The sequence below is a fragment of the Macaca fascicularis genome, chromosome 12 (genome assembly GCF_037993035.2).
Source record: "Macaca fascicularis isolate 582-1 chromosome 12, T2T-MFA8v1.1".
Lineage (NCBI taxonomy): Eukaryota > Metazoa > Chordata > Mammalia > Primates > Cercopithecidae > Macaca > Macaca fascicularis.
Genome location: NC_088386.1, coordinates 84,186,139 through 84,212,928, shown reverse-complemented (window position 1 = coordinate 84,212,928; position 26,790 = coordinate 84,186,139). Strand labels below are relative to the sequence as shown.

Sequence of the window (26,790 nt, the reverse complement as noted above, 5' to 3'; positions counted from 1 at the left end):
TGTTCTTCCTCAGATAAAGAGGATATACAATGACCGGTTTTGGGTTTGCATCCAAAAAGCTGATGGAGCTTACTTTACTCCTTTGTCAACACAAAAATGAAAGCAACGCTACTCTTCATATGTGATGAATTCCAGAAACAACTACGTTATCAAAACTCCTTGAAAAAGTTACTTCCCCTTCATACAAATGAAGGATATTTCTTTTTATTCTCCTAGTATATTTCACAACATGGCTTATCATATGAATTTCAACAAGACCCAAGAGGATGTGTCTTCCATCTTGGGATGGAAGGTTGAATAACAAATTTGAGCTGATGTTCTGTCCCTTGCAGTTAGAGAGGCGAGAAAAAATCATAATCCTGGTGAGCAGCAAACAGTGACAAGAAAAAATAAGAAGGAATATCAGAGTAAAACCAGAACCTGAAGAGGATGCTCCAGCACATATATGTCAGTACCTCAGTCTCAACCTCTCTCATCAAGGCCATAGCAGCCCTACTGGCACAAAACACAAAACCCACAAGCCAAGCAATGGAAATGCTCACTCTTTCATATGGGAGGTGGAAAAATGTGAGTTTACAAGAAAGACCATTTTTTGACCCATTTCCAGAGTGTGCCAAGTTTGAAACCCAACATGAAACTTCTATAGAAACATTCTTATTCATAGTGATGACCTTGTGAACGATTCTAGTATTAGATATTAAAAAATGAACATTTTCATTGAAGCACAATAAGCTTCCATAAAAAATTTTGCAACAAATTTCTTTTTTCAGTTCATGTTTATGTTATAAGTTAGATATGATGTTTTTTTTTGAAACAGGGTCTTTCTCTGTCACCCAGGATGGAGTGGAGTGGTGCTATCATAGATCACTGCAGCCATGACCTCTGGGCTCAGGCCATCCTCTCACCTCAGCCTCCCCAGTGGCTGAGACTACAGGGGTGTGCCAACATGCCTGGATACTTTTTTGTATTTTCTGTAGAGACAAGGTTTCACCATGTTGCCAGACTCGTCTTGAACCCCTGGGCTCAAACGATCTGCCTGCCGTGACCTCCCAAAATGTTGGGATTACAGATATAAGCCACTGTGCTTGGCTTAGATATTAAATTTTTTAAATGAAGAATAATAAATACACTTTAATAGAGAATATCAGTAGTACAGATGATTCAAACCAAAAATCATCTTCTCCTGAATATATTTTGCCTAGAAAAAATATTGTTTTAAATTCCACCTCCCTCCAATAAATTCCCTTTGCCAAAACCACGTAATAATGATATCATACATGGTATTGGGAAAAGGATTTCAAAACTGTGACGAATCAGACATAAATATTTTAACTACAAGGACTTGAGTTTTGTCTGCAGAGAATACCACTCATTTTAATGTTTGAAATACAATTGCCTCACTCCCAGTGAGAACCCTTACCATGTAATATAAGAAACCAGGTTCAGTCTTGCTCACAGCTGAATTCCTATAATGAAGTTGAGCACTTCAAGGGGAGACTGGCATAGGTCATTAAGTCTAACTCAGCAAATAGTAATTAATAGAAATGAAAGAAGAATATGCCACAAAGAGAATAATTATATTATTTAATAAAACTTAAGACTAAGTCGAGGGTTGAATTATGTTAGAAAACCCACAGGAAAACAGCAACATAGAAAACAACTCTGATTTGAACTAACTAGGTAATTTTAAGTTTTAAATTAAACTGCTTAGCAGCCTTCATCTCTATGCATGTTTACTTTGAAATTACTGATCCCAAAGTATTATGTGAAATATTGCAGAACTAGTGATACAGAGTTGTTTTATCACCACAAAATCTTGTTTCTAAGGAAAACATATACATGTTCAATATACTCACTGGAGATGTTGATACTTGAGTTATTCTTAGTTGGTTTTCCAAATCTTGTACTTTATTTTTAAGTTCCATATTTTCTGTTTCTAAGTCTTGGATCTAAAAAGAAAATGATTATTGAATAACTTTCTGTTCTTTTTTCTTGGAATATACTGGCTACAGTTATGAGTAGGAATTTATATTATGCAAAACCTTAATGTACTTTGTTGTGCATGGGGAGAAAACTGTTTGATAAAGTTTGGGAAAGTTGGAGGATTTCAGATCATTGAAAGACTTAAATTTATAATATATTTGTATGTGTGTGCAAATTTTATGTTCCTAATATCTCAACATTGTGTTTTCTTGTTGGACTGTGCAAACTATAACCATAATCTTGGAATATAACCACAAGACAGTGAAACTTGCTTATGATGATTTTGAAGAGTGGAGAAAGGCATAATTTAATTACCAAGGAATCTGATCTGCATGGAAAACCACTTACCCAGCATCTGCTGCTTCTGCTGCTCTGATCCCCATGAGAAGCATCAGGAAGTGAAGCAAAGTCACATGAGAACACTAAGTTCTTGTGGGAATTCAATATAAAATAGTTAAAAAAAAAAAAAAAAAAAAAAAAAAAGCTGTGCAGGGGATCAGGAATGAAAAATTATGGGAACATAGTGAAAGCAGTTCCAATCAGTCAGTGTGGGGGAAATTTAATGGCAGGTCTTCTAAATTTGTTTGATGATATGCAAGTTTCCCTGTACTTACATCACACAAATGTAAAACAACAAGCTTAGTTTACTCACTCTTTTTTGTAACCCTGCGATCTGTTTTCTTGTTTCAACATCTTTTCCTCCTGATTCTAGAAATTTCCTGTATGCCAGGTCAAATGCTTGGCCAATTGTTAAAGTGATCTCTTCAGCCTGTGTAAAAATCAAACAATGATTTGCATTTTAATAATATGTCAAACTTTTTTTGAATTGAGAAAACAACATTCATATAAGCACTTACTGTAAGACATTCACAAGAGGTACTTCAAAAGGGCAACAGTTTGTAGTAGAGATGTAGTAAATGAGCAAGGTAGTATGCTAACATAATAACTCAATGCCTACCCAGGCACAGCACTGAAAAAACAAGAAGACTTGGGGTGGGCATTACTGAACAGCTGTTGAAGTAAGAAAGTTGGAAGCAAGAGTTCTTTCTGTCAAAATTCTCATCTCTTTTATTGTATTATTTTTTCCTACTAGTTTTTCTCCCTTTCTCAACTATTTAGTGCCTATTAAATGAAAGCAGAGTGCCAAATGCCGTTTTTCTTCTTGCTTAGCTACTTATTTCCTTTTCCTTGTGAGGCGGGTTTGTTAAACCCTAAGCAGGTAACTGAATGAGGCTGCCAGGTGGTGTCTCTGGAAAACTTGAGGTATGCCCTCTAAATGGCACACCTGCTACTCGGTCCCAGTTAATTGTTGCCTGGTGGAAGTGAGCAATTCCAATCTGAAACTGTCAGATCTTATGTATACAAGATAAGGTCAGAAGTCTGAAGTTTTATATGAGAGCTCCCAATTTTAAGTGATGGTAAACAGTTTGTATTTTGGTAAAACACAATGCCAGTGATCAAAAAATATATATATCATCTGAATTTGGGCTTGTAAACAACTAACAATCTCAGATCTATTGATTAGAAACTGCCACAAATATATCTTATGTCCACCAGCTCATTTCTTCTCCATTCATATCTCCACTGAATTTATAATGTCTTGCACATAGTAAAGACTTATATTAAATAGAGATTTATTTACTTAATCAACATTATAAAGAGTTTTGGTAAAGGCATGAGTCAGATTTAATGTTGTCACAATTATGCCATAAGACCGCCAGACAACAAGAAGACTGCTAGTAATATATATTGAAAATGCTATGCTTTAACTTTACTACAAATCCTAATAATTTATTATCTGCTGTGATCAACATAAAATGAAAACATGCTTTGTTAATCAGCTTCTATCATTTAATGGAATTTTTATAGTTCATTATTTAAGGAGGGCTTTAGACAAAAAATACAGAATTTAACCTAGTTAACTAAAAAGTGCAAAATATGTACATAATATTTTAAAGGAATACTGTTTTATGAAAGAAAAGAAAAAAGACAGGAAAGTAAATGACAATGAGCTATAATAAAAACTACTAAATAAATGAAAATGACAGATACCAATGTATGCATGTTCAATGACTTAAACTAACTGGTTGTGTTAGATATTAAGATTATTTGTAACATTAAAAAGTGGTAGAAGTGGTTTTGATAGATTGTGGGATTATGAATAATTTGTTTTCTGTTTCTAATTTCAAATCTTTGGGTAATAAGTTTCTATTTATTTTACGATACAAAGACTTTTTTCTTCTTTTTAAAAATTTCTTCTAAAAAAACATGGGATACATGTGCAGAATGTTCAGGTTAGTTACATAGGTATACGTGTGCCATGGTGGTTTGCTGCACCTATTGACCCATCCTCCAAGTTCCCTCCCCTCACCTCCCACCCCCTAATGGGCCCTGGTGTGTGTTGTTCCACTCTCTGTGTCCATGTGTTCTCATTGTTCAACTCCCACTTCTGAGTGAGAACATGTGGTGTTTGGTTTTCTGTTCCTGTGTTAGTTTGCTGAGGATGGCAGCTTCCAGTTTCATCCATGTCCCTGCAAAGGACATGATCTCATTCCTTTTTATGGCTGCATAGTATTTCATGGGATATGGGATATATGTACCACCTTTGCTTAATCCAATCTATCATTAATGGGCATTTGGGTTGGTTCCAAGTCTTTGCTATTGGAAATAGTGCTGCAATAAACATACGTGTGCATTTGTCTTTATAGTAGAATGATTTGTATTCCTTTGGGTGTATACCCAGTAATGAGATTTCTGGGTCAAATGGTAGTTCTAGTTCTAGATCCTTGAGGAATTGCCACCCTGTCTTCCACAATGATTGAACTAATTTACATTCCCACCAACAGTGTAAAAGTGTTTCTATTTCTCCACAGGCTTGCCAGCATCTATTGTTTCCTGACTTTTTAATAATCACCATTTTGACTGGTGTGAGATGGTATCTCATTGTGGTTTTGATTTGCATTTTTCTGATGATCAGTGATGTTGAGTTTTCTTTTCATATGCTTGTTGGTCGCATAAATGTCTTCTTTTGAGAAGTGTCTCTTCATATCCTTTGCCCACTTTGTGATGAGGTTGTTTTTTTCTTATAAATATGTTTAAGTTCCTTGTAAATTCTAGATATTAGACCTTTGTCAGATGAGTAGATTTTTAATTATAGGTTGTTTCCCTTCTAAATTATGATTTTGATGTATCCTTCTTGTTTTCTTTTTTTTTTTTTTTTTTTTTTTTGAGATGGTGTCTCACTCAGCCACCCAGGCTAGAGTGGCGCGATCTCGGCTCAAACTGCAACTTCCACCCTCTGGGTTCAAGAAATTCTCCTGCCTCAGCCTCCTGAGTTGCTGGGATGCGCCACCACACCCAACTAATTTTTGTATTTTTAGTAGAGACGGGGTTTCACTATGTTGGCCAGGCTGGTCTCGAACTCCTGCCCACAGGTGATCCACCCGCCTTGGCCTCCCAAAGTGTCGATGTATTCTTTTAACGAGACATTATGTTATCTTCAAATAATCAATTTGTACATTATAAAGAATCATTTAAATAGTAACATTGTTGATTCTTCATTAATGATATTTGGCCTCATATTATTTATTTATATTAGTAACTTTAAAAAAACATGTTCTCGTTTTACAATAACATCTTTATTAGGCACTTAGCTGTCTAGTAAATATTCTGCATATATTATTTTACTTGATTCTCATTATGGCTCTGAAGTAAGGATTATAATTACCCCACAATACATATGATGAAACTGCAATTTTGTAAAGTTGTATAACTTGCCTAAAGCTAGTGAGTGGAGAAAATGAAATTTAAATCCAGATTTCTGACTCTCCAACCTTCACACTTTTGGGGGTGGGGGGTAAAATTTATATACAATGAAATGCACAGATCATAATACATTTATAAATCGTATAAGATACATAATCCCCAACTTATTAAAAATAAATAATATTTCTAGCCTGCCAGAATGTCTCTTATGCCTACTTTCAGTCAAATCCCATCTATTATGGGTGACCATTCTCCAATTTTTATCATTATAAATCAGTTTTGCCTGTCCTTGATATCTATAAAAATAGACTATATAATATGTATTCTTTTGTGTCTGTATTCTTCTGTGAACTTAAAGTTGTTGAGTTTCATACGTGTTGTACATATCAATAACATACTGGTTTTGTTGCTGATTAGCATTTGCTGCTGATATACCACAAGTGATTTATCCATTGTACTACTGATGGACATTCATGGTTTTGTCAGTTCTTAGTTATTAGACATGAAAACTACCACAAACATTCTTCTAAGATCTTTTTGTAGACATATGTTTTCTTGTCTCTTGGTAAATACCTAGAAGGTAATTGTTAAATCATAGGAGGTCTACCTTTAACATTATAAGAAACTGTGCAACTGTTTTCCAAAGTAATATCATTTTGAATTTCCACCAGCAGTAAGAGACTTTTCGTTATGTCACATTCTCAGAAACAACAGATATTGACAGTCTTTTTCATTTGAGACAATATACTGGACGAGTGATGCTATATTAATGTGTTTTAAATTTATATTTCCCTGTTGAATAATAATATTAGCCCAGTTTCATGTGTTCGTTGCCTTTTTTATGTTCTCTTTAATAAACTAACTTCCTGTAGAAGTCTACTGCCCACTTTTATTAGGTGTTTTGTCTTTTTATTAGTGACTTTAGGAGTTTTTTATATAGTCTGGATACAGATCCTTTTTCAGATACATGTATTGGGAAAATAGCCGCTTGCTTTTTCAGTTTGCTGATAGTGTTTATACATTAACAGACAATGTTTTATTTTTGATAAAGTCCATTGTATTCTTTTTTTGTTCATGTGTAGTGCTTTTGGGGTCATTTCTAGGAAATCACTATTCATCCAAAGTTCATAATGACATTCTATGTTTTAATGAAAGTTACATATAAGATTACAAAAGCTTCTACTTTTATGTCTATGATCCATCTCAAATAGTTTTATGTACCATAAGTAGAAGATAATTTTCATAATTTTTTCCATATATTTAGCTAGTTATTTCAACAACAATTGTCAAAAAGACTTTCTTTTTTCCATTGAATTTTTTTGTCACATTTGTGGAAAAAAAATTAACCATGTATGTATGGATATTTTTAAACTCTACAATAGTTCATTTATTACTTATTATTACATTAATACCACCCTGACTTGATAAGAGTTAAAGGTAAGTTCTGACACCAGGTATGCTTCCCCAGATTTTGGGTTTCTCTCTCAAAATTAATTTGTTTTCACTCTAGGTCATTTACATACCTTATTAGAAGTAACTTTGCAATTTTTACTAACAATCCCATTGTGATTTTAATCAGAATTGTATTGAAACCATGGATCGATAAATTTGGTAGAATTGACCACAATTAAACTGAGCCTTCCAATCCATAAATATGATATCTTTCTTCCATTACTTTAGGTCTTTTTTACTTACATCAATACTTTGAAGATTTCAGTATGGAGGCCTTGCATATTTTTAAAATTCTCATTATTTCATGTTTCCTGATGCTAGAGTAAATAAATTTTTCTTTCTTTCTTTTTGCTAGTAGACAGGCATAATTTAATTTTGTACATGACTTGTAAGCTTTGTTTTTGCTAAATTTGTTTCATAAATCTAGTGGTTGTAGATTCTCAGCAATTTTTATGTAAAAAAGTTGATACTATATCTGCGAAAAAAGACAATTTTTTCCTATTTCTTTCCTATCTTTGTGCCCTTCCTCCCCATCTATTCACTAGCTAAGACACCTAATACCACGTTAAATAGGTAGTAAAAATGGACATCCTTACATTGCTCCCAGTCTTAGAAGGAAAGCATTCAATAATTCACCGTTAATTATGATGTTACCTGTAGGACTTTTAAAGTTTTTATCAGAAAAAAAAAAGTCTCTTCTATTCCTAGCGTGTTATAAATTTAGCAGCAATGCGTTGAATTTTGTCTATTGGCTTTTCTGTATTTGCTGAAATTACGGTGTTATTATTCTGCTAAGATGTTGTATTATGTTGATTGATTTTTTTTATGTTAAACCAAACTTGAATTCCTGGGATAAACCCCATCGGGTAATAATGTATTATCTCTTTTATATTTTATATATTGCTGGACTTGATTTGGAATTATTATGTAAAAGAGTGTTAAGTCTATATCATAAGAAACACTGGAATATAATTTTCATTTTTTGTAAGGTCTTTGTTATGTTTTTCAATCAGGGAAACACTGGCTTCATAAAATGATTAGAAGTGTTACTTTATTCTCTTAATTCTGAAAAGGTTTATGTATAATTGGTATTTTAAAAAGAAATGTTTTACAAATTTTAATAGTGAAACTATCTGGGCTTGGTAATTCACTTGTCAAAAAGTTTTGTCAAATATTTGGACCAAATATTTAATTCCAAATATGTGGGCCAAATATTTAGTTCCAAATCTTTTTAAAAAATATAAATATAAGTTTACATTTATAAATTAAATATATTTATATTAAATATTTATATATAATTTTATATATTCAGATTTTTCAATCTGGTAAATTGAGTTTCAAGATAGTCATCAATTTTATATTATTTACCAAATTTACTGGAATAATAGTTATATAATATTTATCTTTGTATCCTTATAAAGAATATAGGATCTGCAGCCACTATTTCTAGTATTGGCAATTTGTGTTTTCTGTCACTTTCGTCCCTGATGACTTTTTAGCGATTATTAATTTCATTCTTAATGAAGAACGAATATTTGGCCTTGTTAATTTTCTTTGTTTGTCCAATTTCAATGTCATTGATTCCATTCTAGCATTTCATAACCTTCTACTTTAATTTTGGTTTGTTTTTCTTGTTTTCATTTAACTTTATAATGTTAGGACTAAAACGATTAATTTTAACTTTTTTATATTTTCTTATATAAAGATTGAAAGCTATGAATTTGCCTCTCAGCAGCTTTATCTTTTAAAAGTTTTGATAAATTGTATTTTACAATTAAGGAATAATTTAATTCCCCTGTAACTTTTCTTTTAGCTAGAGTTACATAAAGGGTATTTTAATTGTAAATATTTGTACAAAATATTTAACTTTAAATATGTAGGCCAAATATTTAGTTCCATATATTTGTAGTTAGACAATATATGCTGTGATATTTTCCATTTTGAAACTTATTGAGTCCCCTAATATGACCCAGCATACAGTGTACCTCTGTAAACATTCCATGTGCATTCAAGAGGGAAGTACACTCTGTTGCTTGGGATAGGATTCTATTCATATCTATTAAAGTGGTGGGTGATATTGGGGTTTTTTTGGGGGGGAGTACCTTTATTGACTTTTTTTCTACTTGTTCTGTCAATTGCTGAGAAAAGCATTAAAATGTACAACTATAATTGTAGATTTGCCTTTTTGCCAAATAAAACTGCTAGATTTTCTGTTTCATTTTTTAAGAAACTAATGTCATTTCATAAATAAATCTTGGCACTTTAATCACATTTTGAATATATAATCCAAGAGCAAACACTGAAATTCAACAGAAAAGTGACAAGAAACACCAAAAGCAAGGAAGAAAGAAGAAGACAGGCAGTCTGTTTGGTTGAGATCAGCTGGGAGCCAGGAGTAACTTTCCATACATGGGAAAAGAGTGAGTGAGAGACTTCCAGCAGCCCTCATCCCCATCATGGAATCATGCAATCCTGACAAAGGGACAGCCCCTCAACCCTCCCAACTCCTGAAACTAAAATATGGAGCTGTTGGTAGACCATGTGATAGAACTGCTCCCATGAGGGAGCTTGCACTAGGTCCCACAACATTTCTGAGACCTAAGCAGCTACAGCAAGATGCCAGTTTGAATCCTAGCCTTGAGCAGATTGCACACTGTCCTGGGGCCCAGAAGTGCTGAGGCTGAGGCATTAGGGAAACTTGGGCTGTTGCTGCTGGGACTAGGACATGACCTGGGAATAAGCTCCCATGGGTGAGGCTGAGAAACAAACAAGGCATTGGCTGTAGCGGCCGGATAGCACACAAGTGCCACGGAGACTGAGAATGGGATGTGAGTGGGGTGCAAGTTGCCACTGAAACTTAGTCACAAGCTGAGTAGGGGCTCCTGTAGCTGGGGCTGAGGTACAACCTAGGCAAGGACTACCACTGCCAGGGCTGAAGGCAAGTGCAACAGGACTGGGCCATAAGAAGGATGCACATTCCCCACACCCCAGCCCAAGATGTGGCTACCAAGGCCAATGCCAACGTCTGCAATGCTGGGGCTTCAGCGTGGCTACTACTGCCCCTCACTCATGCATTCTGCCAGGGACCTGAGAATTGCCCTGCCCCTGCCCACTACAGCTAGCGACTACTGTCACCACTGGGGGATCTGAGCACAAGCTTGCCCAGCACAGACTCCAGGACTTAGCCCAGGGTCCTGGGATTACCAACACAATTGTGTGGATTACCCAACACAATCCATGACATTGGGCACTTGAGTGCACCTCCCAGAGGCATGAGGTTGGTCCTAAACTCTAAACTCCTGAATGCTACTACCTTAACTCACACCTAAGGGCCTGAAGACTGGCTCACCCAGCCCATCATAGCCACTGTCAACATCAACATACAGTACCTGGGACGCAGATAATTTTCCTGTCACTGATACTACCATAACCCATATCACAGTGCCTGCTTAGGGGACCAAGAACTTGTCCACCTGCTCAGTCCACTGTGGCCATGACTGGCATCCAAGCAAGCCAACTAGAGGCCCAAGAATTGGTCCACTGGTAACCATAATACCACTGCCTGTATATATCAGCCTAGAGAGAATAAAGATAGGTATGATCTGCCTACTGTTGCCACAACTGGGGCTTAAACAGTGATATGCTTAACATTCCAGTCCCCAGGACAAATTCACCACAACCTCCCCTAATATCTGCACACTAACCCTCCAAGGAAATGGCAGCTCTCACTACTGCTGTTTATAGCTGATATGGTTTGGACCTCTGTCTCCATGAAATCTCATATCAAATTGTAATCTCCAGTATTAGAGGTGGGACCTGGTGGGAGGTGATTTGATCATGGGGGTGAATTTCTCATAAATGGTTTAGCACCATCTGTTTGGTGCTGTTCTCATAATAGTGAGTAGGTTCTCATGAGATCTGGTCACTTAAAAGTATGCAGCACCTCCTCATTACCTTCCATCCTGCTCCTGCCATGTAAGCCATGCCTGCACCTGCTTTGCCTTCTGTCACGATGGTAAGTGTCTTGAGGCATCAACAAAAGCTGTGTAGAGGCCAGCATCATGCTTCCTGTACAGCCTGTAGAATTGTGAACCAATTAAACTTCTCTCTTTATAAATTACCCCATCTTAGGTATATCTTTATAGCAATGTGAGAACATACTAATACAGAAAACTGGTACTGAAGACTGGGGCATTTCTATAAAACTACCTGAACATGTGGAAGTCACTTTGGAACTAGGTAACAGGCAGAGGTTGGAAGACTTTAAAGGGCTCAGAAGATGGGAAAATGAGGGAAAGTTTGGAATTTTCTAGAGACTAGTTAAATGGTTGTGACCAAAATGCCAATAGTGATGTAGACAGTGAAGTCCAACCTGAGAAGGTCTCAGATATAAGTGAGGAACTTATGGGGAACTGGAGGAAAGGTCACTTTTGTTACAGCTTAGCAAATGACTTAGCTGCATTGTGCCCCTGTCCTAGGTGGAACTTTCAACTTGAGAATGATGATTTAGGGTATCCGGAGGAAGAAATTTCTAAGCAACAAAGCATTCAAGGTTTGACCTGGCTGCTTCTAACAAGCTATAGTCATATGCATAAGCAAAGAAATTACCTAAAGTTGGAACTTATGTTTAAAGGGAAAGTAGAGCATAAAAGTTTAGAAAATTTGCAGCCTGGCTATATTAGTCCATTTTCATGCTGCTGATAAAGACATACCCAGAATCATGGCAGGAAGGAAAAGGCCCTTTTTATGTGGCAGTGGCCAGATAAAATGAGGAAGATGCAAAAGTGAAAACCCCTGATAAAACTATCAGATCTCATGAGACTTATTCACTACCATGAGAACAGTATGTGGGAAACTGCCCCGATGATTTAAATTATCTCCACCAGGTTCCTCCCACAACATGTGGCAATTATGGGAGCTGCAATTCAAGATGAGATTTAGGTGCAGACACAGAGTCAAACCACATCATTCTACCCCTGGCCTCTCCAAATCTCATGTCCTCACATTTCAAAACCAATCATGCCTTTCCAACAGTCCCCCAAAGCCTTAATTCATTTAAGCATTAACCCAAAAGTCCACAGTTCAAAGTCTCTTCTGAGACAAGGCTAGTCCCTTCTGCCTATAAGCCTGTAAAATCAAAAGCAAGTGGGCCTCTTCTCATAGCTCCCCTAGGCAGTGCCCCAGTGGGGACTCTGTATGGGTGCTCTGACCCCACATTTCCCCTCCACACTGCCCTAGCAAAGGTTCTCCATGAGTGCCCCACCCCTGTGGCATAATTCTGCCTGGGCATTCAGGTGTTTCCATACATCTTCTGAAATGTAGGTAGAGGTTCTCAAACCCCAATTATTGACTTCTGTGCACTTGCAGGCTCAACACTACATGGAAGCTGCCAAGGCTTGGGACTTGCACTCTCTGAAGCTATAGCCTGAGCTCTACCCTGGACCATTTTAGCCACGGCTGAAGTAACTTGGATGCAGGGCACCAACTCCCTAGGGTGCACACAGCACAGGGACCCTGGGCCAGGCCCAGGAAACCATTTTCTCCTAGGCCTCAGGGCCTGTGATGGGAGGGATTGCTGTGAACACCTCTGACATGCCCTGGAGACATTTTCCCCATTGTCTTGGGGATTAACATTTGGCTGCTCATTCTCTATGCAAATTTCTGTAGCAGCTTGAATTTCTCCTCAAAAAATGGGTTTTTCTTTTCTATCACATTGTCAGGTTGCAAATTTTCTGAACTTTTATGCTCTGCTTCCCTTATAAAACTGAATGCCTTTAACAGCACCCAGGTTACTTCTTGAATGCTTTGATGCTTAGAAATTTCTTCCACCAGATACCCTAAATTATCTCTCTCAAGTTCAAACTTCTGCAAATCTTGAATGCAGGAGCAAAATACTGCCATTCTCTTTGCTAAAACATAACAAGAGTCACCTCTGCTTCAATTTCCAATAAGTTCTTCATCTCCATCTGAGACCACCTCAACCTGGACCTTATTGTCCATATCACATTCAGGCTTTTGGTCAAAGCCATTCAACAAGTCTCCAGGAAGTTCTAAACTTTCCCAAATTTCCCTGTCTTCTTCTGCACCCTCCAAACTGTTGCAACCTCTGCCTGTTACCCAGTTCCAAAGCCGCTTCCACATTTTTGGATATCTTTTCAGCAACACCGCACTCTACTCGTACCAATTTACTGTATTAGTCTGTTTTCATGCTGCTGATAAAGACATACCTGGGACTGGGAAGAAAACGAGGTTTAATTGGACTTACAGTTCCCCATGGCTGTGGAGGCCTCAGAATCATGGCAGGAGGCAAAAAGCACTTCTTACATGGCAGTGGCAAGAGAAAATGAGAAAGATGCAAAAGCAGAAACCCCTGATAAAACCATCAGATCTCATGAGACTTATTCACTACCATGAGAATAGTATGGTGGAAACTGCCCCCACGATTCAAATTATCTCCCATTGGGTCCCGTGGGAATTATGGGAGTACAATTCAAGATGAGATTTAGGTGGGGACACAGAGCCAAACCATATCACTGGCCATGTGGTAGAAAAGAGGAGCCCATTTTCAGGGCAGGAATTCAAGCAAGCTGCAGAAATTTTCACAAGTGAAAAGGAGCCAAGCACTAACAGACAAGATAATGGGCGAAAGGCCTTAAGGTAATTTCAGAGACCTCTGTGGCATAACCTCCTATTGCAGGCTTCCTAAGAGGGAAGAACAGTTTCACGGGCCAGGGCCAAGGCCCCACTGCCCTGCACAGCCTCACAACACTATTCCCTGCTTCCCAGCCACTCCAGCTCCAACTATGGCTCAAAGACGCCCAGGTAAAAAGTATAAGCTACTGCTTCAGAGGGTGCAAGTCATAAGCTTTGGCAGTTTCCACGTGGTGTTAAGCTTGTAGATGCACAGAGTGTAAGAGGTGAGCTTTGCTGTAAGATTGGAGCCCTCATTAGACACCCCACACAGACTCCCCACTGGAGGACTGCCTAGTGGAGCTGTGAGAAAAGGGCCACCATCTTTCAGACCCCAGAATGGTGGATCCACTGAGCGTTTGCACCCTGTGCTTGAAAAGTCACAAGAACTTAACACCAGCACATGATAGTAGCCATTAGGGCTGAACCCCGCATAGCCACAGGGGCAGAGTTGCCCAAGACTTTGGGAGCCCACCTCTCAAACCAGTGGGCCCTGGATATGGGACATGGAGTCAAAGAAGATTCTTTTCGAGCTTTAAGATGTAATGACTGCCCTGCTGGATTTTGGGATTGCATGAGGCCTGTATCTGCTTTCCTTGGCCAATTTCTCCCTTTTGGAATGGGAATGTTTACCAAGTACTTGTACTCCCATTGTATGTTGGAATTAATTAACTTGCTTTTGATTTTGCAGGCTCATAAGTGAACGGGACTTCCCTTGTCTCAGATGAGATTTTGGACTTTGGACTTTTGGGTTAATGCCGAAACGAGTTAAGACTTTGGGGACTGTTGGAAAGGTATGATTGTATTTTGCAGTGTGAGAAGGATATGAGATTTGGGGGACCAGATGCAGAAAGATATGGTTTGGATCTCTGACCCTACTAAATCTCATGTCAAACTGTAATCTCCATTGTTGGGAGATGGGGCCTGGTGGTAGGTGATTGCAACGTGGTGGTAGATTTCTAATTAGCAACATCCTCATGGTGCTGTTCTCACCATAGTGAGTGAGTTCTCATGAGATCTGGTCATTTAAAAATGTGTAGCATCTTCCCTGCCAACCCTCCTGCTACTGCTCCTGCCATGGAAGCCATGCCTGCTCATGCTTCACGTTCTGCCATGATTGTAAATTTCCTGAGGCTTCCCCAAAAGCTAAGCAGATGCCAGCAGACTATTACACAGTCTCAGGTATTCCTTTATAGCAATGTGAGAATAGAGTAATATATGAGCAAAATAAATCATTCAGAGATTACATTGCTGTATACAACCAAAATCAAAGTCAAAGTGCCCTACTCAACCAACACCATAGATTCATTTTCAGGAAAATTTCCTCCCCACAAAAAGTAAATTCAAAAACAGGAAGAAGTGACTTTTATATAGATGTGCAGATATAAACATAAGGACACAGGAAACATAAAAATCAAGGAAATATGACACCTTGAAAGAAACATAATAATTCTCCAATAAATTAAGATCTCCAATAGATCTTAATAAAAAAGAAACTCCCAAAATCCCAGATAAAGAATTGAAGATACTGATTTGAAAGAAGCTCAGTGAGATACAAGAGAAACCTGAAAAACAATAAAAAGAAATCAGAAAAACAAATCAGTATATGAATGAGAAAAACACCAAAGCGATAGATATGTTTTAGAAGAATGAAAGATAAATTCTAGAACTTAAGAACTCATTGAGGAGAAACACAATGATAACTTGACAATAGACTAGATCAAGCGGAAGAAAAAAAAGTCTCAAATCCACAGATCTTTTGAAATAATTCAGTCAGACAAATATAAAGATAAAAATAATAGAAAAGAATGAGGAAAGCCTTCATGCCATTTGTGACACCTTAAAGTTACTGAAAATTCAAATTATCAGGGTCCCCAAGGGTGAAGAAAGCACAAAGGGATTAGAAAACCCATTTCATGAAATAGTAGATGAAAACTTTCTTTTCTTTTTCTTTTTTTTTCTTTTCTTTTCTTTTTTTTTTTTTTTTTTTTTGAGATGGAGTCTTGCTCTGTTGCCCAGGATGGGGTGCAGTGGTTCAATCGTAGCTCACTGCAACCTCTGTCTCCTGGGTTCAAGGAATTCTTCTGCCTCAGCCTCCCAAGTAGCTGAGATTACAGGTGCATGCAACCATGCCTGGCTAATTTTTGTACTTTTAGTAGAGATGGGGTTTCACCATATTGGCCAGACTGGTCTCAAACTCCTGACCTCGTTATCCACCTTCCTAGGCCTTCTAAAGTGCTGAGATTACAATTGTGAGCCACCACACCCAGCCTAGATGAAATCTCTTTAAGTCTAGCAGGAGATATAAATATCCACTTACTGAAAGATCAATGATCGCCAAGCAGATACAAAGCAAAAAGGAAGTCACCATGGCACATTATACTCAGACTATCTAAAGTCAAAGATAAAGAATTCTAAAAACAGCAAGAGGAAAGTGTCTAGTCACCTATAAAGGAAATCATATCAGCTTAACAGTGAATTGCTCAGCAAAAACATTACAGAGTAGAAGAGAATGGGCTAAAATATTCAAAGTGCTAAAAGAAAAAAAAAAAAAAAGGAACATGATATCCAGCAATATTCTCCTTTCTAAATGAAGAAGAAATAAAGTCTTTCTCAGACAAGTAAATATTGAGGGAATTTGTTACAACTAGACTGGTCTTATATGAATTGCTCAAGGAAGTCTTAAACCTGGAAACAAATGGACAAGATTTACCATCAGGAAAACACATGAAAGTATAAAACTCATTGCTAAAGAAATAACACAAAGGAAAAAGACACAAGACTCAAAGTGTACCACTACAGACATCTACCAAAACAACAAAGACGAACAATAACAGAAGAAAGTTATATATAAAACAACCAGAAAACAATTAACAATATGACAGGAACAAAGCCTTACCTAGCAATGATAACACTGACTGTAAATGGATTAAGTTTTCTACATAAATACATAGTATGAATGAATTGATGTTTAAAATGATCCAAATATATGCTCCCTTCTAGAAACTCACCTTACCAGTATAGGCACATATAGACTAAAAGTAAAGAGACAGAAAAAGAAGGCCGGGCGCGGTGGCTCAAGCCTGTAATCCCAGCACTTTGGGAGGCCGAGGCGGGCGGATCACAAGGTCAGGAGATCGAGACCACAGTGAAACCCCGTCTCTACTAAAAATACAAAAAATTAGCCGGGCGCGGCGGTGGGCGCCTGTAGTCCCAGCTACTCAGGAGGCTGAGGCAGGAGAATGGCGGGAACCCGGGAGGCGGAGCTTGCAGTGAGCCGAGATCGCGCCACTGCACTCCAGCCTGGGCAACAGCGTGAGACTCCGTCTCAAAAAAAAAAAAAAAAAAAAAAAAAAAAAGAGAGACAGAAAAAGATATTCTACATAGATGAAAACCAAAAGCAAGCAGAAATAGCTATACTTAGATAAAATAGGCTTTAAGACAAAAACAGTTCTAAAAAGATGGAAAAGGTCATTATATAATGATAAAGGAATACATCCAGTGAGAGATATAACAATTCTAAAAAAATCTAAATATATATGCACTCAATATTGGAGCACAAAGATCCATAAAGTAAATATTTCTAGATCTAAAGAGAGAGATAGATTGCAATACAATAATAGTGGGGGAATCCAAAATCCCATTGTCAGTACTAGATAGATCATCTAGACAATGAAACCCTCCAAATTTAAATTGTACTATGGACCAAATTGACCTAATACACATTTATAGAATATTCTATCCAAAAACTGCAGAAGATTCTTTTCATTAGCACATAGAACATTTCCCAGTATAGCCCATATATTAGGCCATAGAACAAGCCTCAACAAATAAAAAAATGATAATAATTTCTACTATCCCCTCAGACCACAACGGAATAAAAATAAATCAATACTAACAAGAACTTTGAAAACATACAAATACATGAAAATTAAACAACATGCTCCTGAATGACCATTGGGTTGACAAAGAAATTAAGATGGAAATAAAAAAAAAAATTACTGAAACAAATGAAAATGGAAACAAACTAAAACCTCTGAGATACAGTAAAAGCAGTACGAAGAGGAATGTTTATAGCAATAAAATCCTGTATCAACAAATTCCTGTAGAAAGATAACACGTTAACAACTTAACAATACATCTTAAGGAACTAGAAAAGTCAGAACACACCAACCCAAAATTAACATTATAAAATAAATTAAAAAGATCAGAGCAGAACTAAATGAAATAGAGACTAAAAAAAATACACAAGATCAAAGAAACAAAAAATTGGTTCTTTGAAATAAGTAAAATTGAGAAATCATTAAGTAGGCTAACCAAGAACAGAAAAGATCCAAATAAACTAAATTAGAATGAAAAAGGAAATTTAACAACTGACCACATAAATACAAAGATCACCAAAGACTACTATAAACAACTACATGCTGACAAACTGAACAATCTGAACAATCTAGAGTAAATGCGTAAGTTCCTGGAAATATGCAACCTAACAAAAGTGAATCAGGAGAAAATAGAAAACCTGGACAGGCCAATATGAGTAGCAATATTGAATCAGTAATAAAAACTGTCTCAACAAAGAAAAGCTCAGGACCAGATGGATTCACAACAAAATTCTACCAAATATACAAAGAACTAATACCAATCCTGAAACTATTCCAAAATACTGAAGAACGGGGTTCTTCTTAACTCATTCTGTAAGGCCAAGATCACCTTTATAACAAAACCAGATAAGGATACAACAACAATAAAAAAAACAAAACTACTGGCCAATATTACTGATGAACATAGAAACAAAATCTTCAACAAAATGCTAGCTAACTCAATTCAACAGCACAGAAAAATATAATACACCATGACTGAGTGGGATTTATACCAGAGATGCATGGATGGTTCAACATATACAAATCAATAAAGGTGGTAACTGAAATTAATGGAATGAAGGACAAAAAATAATCATCTCAATAGGCACAGAAAAAGAATTTGATAAAGTTCAACATTCCTTCATGATAAAAATTTCTCAACAAACTAGGCATAGAAGAAACATACCATGAAATAACAAACCCACACCTAATGTCATACTGAAGGAGGAAATGTTGAAAGCCTTTCCTCTAAGAACTGGAACAAGACAAGAATGCCCACCTTCGTCACGCCTATTCAACACAGTACTGGAAGTCCACCCAGGTCAATCAAACATAAGAAAGAAATAAAAGGCATCCAAGTTGGAAAAGAGGAAGTCAAATTATCCCAGTTTGCTGATATGATCTTATATCTAGAAAAATCTAATTGCTCCATAAAAAAATTATTAGATTTGATAAATGAATTTAGTAAGATGGAGGATACAAAATTAAGGTACAAAAATCAGGAGCATTTCTGTACGCCAGTGATGTAGCTGAGAAGGAAATCGAGACAGCAATCTCAGTTACAATAGTGCAATATGTATACACATGCATATATATAGAGAGATAAACACATATACGTATATACATATATATAGGAATAAATATATACGAATAAATTTAACCAAGGAGGTAAAAGTTCTCTATAAGGAGAGCTACAAAACACTGATAAAAGAAATAGTAATTGACACAAACAAATAGAAAAATATCCTACGTTCATGGATCCTAAGAAATAGTATCATTTAAATGACTCTACCATCCAAAGCAACCTGCAGACTCAATGCAATGCCTATCAAAATACTGACATCATTCATCACAGAATAAGAAATGAAGAAACGGCAAGCTTAAAGCAATTCTGAGCAAAAAGAGACAAGCTGGAGGCATCACATTACCGGACTTCAAAATATACTACAAGGTAACAATAACCAAAGCAGTATGGTATTGGTATAAAAACAGGTATACCAATAGTATACCTATTGGTATAGACTAATGGAATAGAATAAAGAACTCAGAAATAAAACCACATATTTACAGTCAACTGAGCTTTGACAAAGCCAAAAAGAACTTACACTAGAGAAAGAACATCCTCTTCAATTAATGGTTCTGGGAAAATTGAATAGCCACATGGAGAATGAAACTGGACCCCTATCTCTCACAACATACAAAAATCAACTCAAAGTGGCCTAAAAACTTAAACGTAATATCTGTAACTGTAAAAATATTAAAAGAAAATCTAAGGAAAACTACTGAACATTGGACTAGGCAGAGAATTTATGACTAAGATCTCAAAAGTACTGGCAACACAAACAAAAATAGACAAATGATACTTAATTACACTAAAAAGCTTCTGCACAGAAAAATAAACAATCAACACAATGAAGAAACAACTTTTGAACTGGAGAAAATATTTTCAGATTATTCATCTGACAGAGGACTAACTTCCAGATCATATAAGGAACTCAAATAACTTAGGAAAAAAAAAATGTTCCCATTTAAAAAAAAAAAAAAAAAGGAAAGTACATGAATAGACATTTCCCACAGGAAGACACACATTCAGTCAACAAGTATATTAAAACATGCTCAATATCATAATCATCACGGAATGCAAGTCAAAACCACAATGTTATCATCTTACCCCAGTCAGAATGGCTATTATCAAAAAGACAAAAGATAATAGAGGTTGGCGAGGATGTGGAGAAAAAGGAACTTTTATGTACTGTTGGTGGAAATGTAAACTACTAAAGCTACTATGGAAAACACTATGAAGATTTCCAAAAAAAAAAAAAAAAAAAACCCTGAAAATATATTTATCATTTGGTCCAGCAGCTCCACTATTGGGTATCCACCCAAAGGAAAAGAAATCAATATATCAAAGGGATTCCTGCAGTCAGATGTTTATTTCGGCACTATTCACAATAGCAAACACATGGCATCAATCTAAATGTGTGCCAGTGGATAAATGGATGAAGAAAATGTGTTGTATACATGCACAATGAAACATTATTTGGCCATAAAAGTAATGATATCATGTCATTTGAAGCAACATGGATGGAATTGGAGGTCATTATCTTAAGTGAAATAAACAAGGCAGAAAAAGACAAATATTGCATGTTCTTATTTACATGTGAAAGTAAAGTATTTGATCACATGGAGGTACAGAGTAGAAAGACGGATAACAGAGCCTGTGAAGAATAAGTGGGAAAAGGAGGATGAAGAGAAGTGGGTTAATGGGTACAAACATACAGTTAGAGAGAAGGAATAAATTCAATGTTTGGTAGTAGAGTAAGGTGACTATAGTTAATACAAATGTATTGTACTCAGGTGATGTCCTCCCTAAATGCCTTGACTTGATCACTGCGCATTATATCCATGTAACAAAGTTTCACATTTATTGCATAAATCTGTTCAAATAAAAGAAAGTTTGTCTTCAAAATCACATACAAAAGAACCTCAGACAATTAACTGAAAAATTAGTTTTCTAGTGTATAGCTGGTCACTCCTGCTTGCTGTCATAATAAGCCAATTCTTTGGAGTTTTTAAACTCAGGGACTTGATATGTAAATTATAGTATTTCATGAAACGGAAACATGAAAACTAGTATTGGAGGCAAATACTCAGCAACAATAAGCTTCCAGATTCTAATTTTAAACTAATTACATTAAGCTGGATGGCTAATCTAAGAAAATTAGCTCTCCCTCAATCATGTAATGAAATATAAAAAACAATCATTTTTTATTTTAATAAATGTGATTCAAAAATTATTAATACAAGACAAATGTGAAATAGAGCTATAATAAGAATATGAGTAAACACCTTCCCCCAAACAGATCTTGTAAAAAGACTGGATGCAATGATTCCTTTTAGTACTAATAATGTATGATTCTTTTGACAATGAACCCTTTTTACAGAGAATTAATTAAGATGTAAAAATGAAGTTTTAAACTTTGCCTTATTTTACAGTTCCTTTCACATCTTTAAAAAACATGTGTGTGATAATTTGATTTGATAATTTGGGCTACTCTTTAAATTATATTAAAAGTAGCATTCATCAAGTAAGGTATATTTATTAACATTTAGAAATGAAATTGTGAAAAATGAAGAAAATCAAAACAATGGTTAAACAGTTGACAGCAATTATATTTCATTTATAATAAAAATCAGCCATATCACAATAAATTCTCTGTTCTAGTTGTATTTTTGTAATTTAATCAGATGACTGTAGAAGTTGCATAAATATCAAATGTAAATAATATAACATGATAATACCAATAAAGTGAATTCTAGTTTTGTAGTATGCTAAGGTAGGCCTTCCTCTAAGTTCAAATTCTGTTTCTATCTAGCTTGTCACTCTGGGAAAGAAACTAATTCTTTTTGGCCTACAATTTACTTAAAATAAGATAAAAGGTTTGGTTCAAATAGGCCACACTTTATTTTTCAGATATTTAAAGTAAACTTTATTTTCAGATAATTTAGATTTACATTCAGCTGTAAGCAATAATACAGAGATCTTGTGTATCCTTTGTCCAGGTTATTCTAATGATAATATATTGCAAAACTATAGTACCACTCACAACCAGGATATTAATAATATAGTCAAAATACAGAATAATTTGATTACGACAAGAATCCTTCACCTTGCTGTTTTATAAGCACATCCTCTTCTAGCCTGCCCTCATCATTTCCTTAACCTCTGGAAAACACTAATTTTTCTCTATTTCTATAATTTTGCTATTTTAAGAATATTATAGAAATGGAATCATAGAGTACACAGGCTTTTGAGATAGACTTTTTGCATTCCCTAATCTCTGGAGAGTCATCCACATTGTTGTGTGTCTAATAGTTCATGCCTTTTAATTGCTAGGTAATGTTCTTCACCCATTTTCTGGATGGCTTGTAGTTTTGGGCTATTATGAATAAGCTTCTATAAATATTTGTGTATAGGATTTTGTGTGAACATTTTAAGTTTTGATTTCTCTGGGATAAATGTCCAAGTATTTCACAGGACAGTTGCATGTTTAGTTTCTTATAAAATTGCCAAACTGTTTTTCCTAAATGGCCATATCATTTTATATCTCCATCAGCTATGTGTGAGTGATGTACTTTTTCCCCATTCTTACCAGCATTTGGTGTTTTTATTGTAGCCCTTCTGAAAGTTCTGTAGTAATACCTTATTTTGATTTTATTTTGCATTTCCCTAATGGACACCAACGTTTAACATCTTTTCAAATGCTTACTTGCCATCTGTATATCCCCTTCAATGAAATGCATCTTGTTGTCTTTTGTTCGTGTTCTAATTTGATTGTTTTCATACTGTTGAGTGTTGAATGTTTTTTTACTAGTTATTTGTCTGATATGTGGTTTGCAAATACTTTCTCCCAGTCTTTTCATCCCCAATTTGATAAAGAACATCTAAACAAAATACAGATATTTTACTTTATGATAAAAAAAATGAATGCTTTCCTCCTAAGACATGGAGCAAAGCACGTACACACAGAAAAATGTTTTCAAAAGTTCAGTGTATCATTTTCCCCCATTTTGATGTCAATGGATGTCATTTGGATGCTATGGATGTCAATTCTAAGAACTCTTTTCCTAGCCCTATATTCTGAAGGTTTCCCATGTGTTTTTTTCTAAATGTTTTATAGTTGTACTTTTTATATCTAAGTCCATGATGAATTTTCAGTTAATTTTTAGATAGAGTGTGAGGTTTAGGTCAAGGTGCATTTTATTTGCCTTTGAAAGTCCAATTGCACCAGCACTCTTTGAACAACAACAAAAAACAAAAACAAAGCAACAACAACAAAAAAACAAAAACAAAAACAAATTAAAAAACCCTCAAAACCTTCTTTCCCCTATTGCACTGCTTTTGTAGCACTGACAAACATTAGCTGGGCATATTTCTGTGTGTTGATTTACACGTTTGCTCCTCCATTGACCTATTGTCTATCCCTCCACCAAAACTAAAGTCTTCATTAGTAAAGGTATCTAATATGTCTTGAAACAGGATAGATGAATTACTTTCACTTCACTGCTCTTTTTTTGAAATTGTTTTAGCGATTCTATCTCCTTTGCCTTTCCATATAAAGTTTAGAGTAATCTTGTCTATATCTACAAAACCTTGCTATAATTTTGACAGGAATTGTGTTAAATCTACACATCAGTATGAAGAACTGAAAATAGTATCTCCATTTATTTATACAGTCTATCATTTCTTTCATCAGCATTTTGTTGCATATGAATTTTCAGCATACAAATTTCACTTCTTAGTTTAGACTTACACCTATGTATTCCACTTCTTTTAGCAATTGTAAATTTTTGTATCCACATGTTCACTACTAGTATACAGCAATACAATTGATCCATGTATGTTAATTATGTATTCTGCCACCTGGCTAAATTCATTTATTAAATCCAGAAATTGTTTTAGACTCAAAATTTTCTACATAGACAATCATGTCATCTGCATATAAGCAAATATTTCTTTTTTTACAATCTGCAAATTTCTTACATGCTTTTTTGTCTTGCTGCGATGGCTACAGCTTCTATGGTAGTGTTTCATATGAGCCAAGAGAGTGAAAAGCTTTGCTTTGTTCCATATCTAAGGAGGAAAGCATTCTTTTTTTTTTTTTTCCATAAAGTAAAATATCTGCATTTTGTTTAGATGCTCTTTATCAAATTGTGGAAGTTCTTTCTATTCCTATTTTTCTGAGAGTTTTAAACAATGAGTGTGTGTTCATTTTTTAAAAGTATTTTTAAAGCACTGATTAGTATTATCACATGATGTTTCTTCTTTAGATTTATCATGTGATTGATTACATCACTAGATTTTCGAATGTTGAGCAAAATGTGCATCCTTGGGACAAACTACTCTTAATCTTTGCATATAATTCTTTTAATGCATGTGATGGTTATTATTCAGCATCAACTTTATTGGATTAAAGGATGCAAAGTATTGATCCTGTGTGTGTCTGTGAGGGTGTTGCCAATGGAGATTAACATTTGAGTCAGTGGGCTGGAAAAGGCAGACCTACCTTTAATCTGGCTGGGCACCATCTAATCAGCTGCTAATGCAGCCAGAATATAAAGCAGGCAGAAAAACGTGAAAAGTCTAGACTGACTTAACCTCCCGGCCTACATCTTTCTCCTGTGCTGGATCTTCCTGCCCTTGAATATTGGACTTCAAGTTTTTCAGCTTCGGGACTATGACTGGTTTCCTTGCTCCTCAGCTTGCAGATGGCCTATTGTGGGACCTTGTGACTGTGTGAATTTAATACTCCTTAGTAAACTTTCAATATATACATCCTATTAGCTCTATCCCTCTAGAGAACTCTGACTAATACAATGCATTATTGGGTTATATTTCCTTAGGAATTTTTACATTTTTATTCCTGAGGAATTCAGATCTCTACTATTTGTTTGTTTATTTATTTATTTGCACTAAGTCTGGTTTTGGTATCAGAGAAATACTAGTTTCACAAAATGAAGTAGAAAGTGTTTCTCTCTCTCTTATTTTTCACTGGAATGGATTGTACAGAATAGCATTAATTCCTGTTTAAACATTTTATAGAATTCTCCAGTGAAACCATCTACACCTGGAGATTTATCTTTTAATAACTTTAAATTTATAAATTTAATTTCCTTTATAGTTAGGCTATTAAAATAATTTACTTAATAATGAGTGATTTGTGGTAATATTGTTCCTAAATAATTGATCCAATTCATTTGTATTTTTGAATTTGTGTGTGTAAAGTTCTTTAAAGGATCCTCTTATTCTTTTGATATTCAGAGAGTCTGTAGTGAAATCTGCTGGTTCTCATTCTAAATATTGGTAACTTGTGTCTCCTCCCTCTCTTTTGTTCTTTGCCAAATTAATACAATTTGTGACTTTTATAATCTTTTGAAGAATCAGGTCTTTGCTTCATTGATTTTCTGTATTTTCAATTTCTTATTAATCTTATCTTCCTTCTGCTTACTTTGTGGTTTATTTTGATATTTTTGTTGTTCTGTGTACTTGAGATGGGAACATAGATTATTCATTTGAGACTTTCCTCTTTTCTAATGTTTTAAATTAGTTGTTACAAATTTCTTTCTTATCACTGCTTTAGTTATATCACACAAATGTTGATATGCTCTATTTCACTTTTATTCAATTCACGGAATTAAAAATTCATGTATGAATTGCTATTTGATGTATGGAATATTTATAAATATGATGTTTCATTTCCTAGCTTGTAAAGATTTTCTGGCTTTCTGTTACTGATTTTTAGACTGATTTCCTTATAGTCAGAGAAATGTTAAATAATTTTAATTCTTTTAACTTTTCAAGATTTACTTTATGGTCCAGGATGTGACTTAATTTGGTACATCATCCTCAAACACTTGAAAATAACATACATAATGTTGTTGTTAGCTGAGGGTCTCTGTAATTGCTCATTAGATCCCACTGGTTGATGATGTTGAGTTATTCTATATCCTTGATGATTTTCTAATTATTCTATAAATTTGAGGGAAAGTACCAGTAAAATTTCTGACTATACTTGTGTATTTGTCTATTTACCCTTTTAGTTCTATCTGTTTTTGTTTCTCATTTTGCAGCTCTATTTTTTGGTAATATACAGTTAGAATTACCATATCTTCTTGGGAACTGGTCCCTTTTATCACTATATGTCCCCCTCTGTCTCTGGTAATTTTCTTTGCATTGAGGTCTACTTTATCTGATGTAAATATAGTTACTATTGCTTTCTTTGAATAATGTTTGCATGAAAACTCTCTTTTCATTCTTCCATTTTTAGCCTGCCTATATCACCTATACCATTATGTTTGCAGTGAACTTCTTATAGACAATATGTATCTGGATTACGTTTTGTAATCCACCCTAACAACATATTTTAACTGGTGTAGACTATTTACATTTAATGTGATTTTTGATATGTTAGGGCTTAAGTACATTATTTAATCTTTTTCTTTTCTGTTACTTATCTTTTTTCTTTCTCTGTTTTCTTTT

The 26,790-nt window shown here is 35.3% G+C and overlaps 1 protein-coding gene across 21 annotated transcripts in view; it reads right to left on the bottom strand.

The window, feature by feature from the left end:
• Positions 1-26,790, bottom strand: part of GULP1 (GULP PTB domain containing engulfment adaptor 1) — a 306,186-nt gene that overhangs the window by 24,505 nt on the left and 254,891 nt on the right. For 19 of the 21 annotated variants that reach the window (XR_010579987.1, XR_012420970.1, XM_065525750.1 and 16 more), the window contains 2 exons: positions 2,636-2,752; positions 1,857-1,949 (listed from right to left, as the gene is read on the bottom strand). Coding sequence is in view for 19 of the 21 variants with exons in the window: in XM_065525750.1 (XP_065381822.1) it covers positions 1,857-1,949; positions 2,636-2,752 (210 nt within the window). In the remaining 2 variants the exon portion in view is untranslated. Of the gene's footprint in view, positions 1-1,856; positions 2,356-2,635; positions 2,753-11,154; positions 11,277-26,790 lie in introns of those variants that run through there. The other 2 variants (XM_074008619.1, XM_074008620.1) reach the window with 2 other exon arrangements.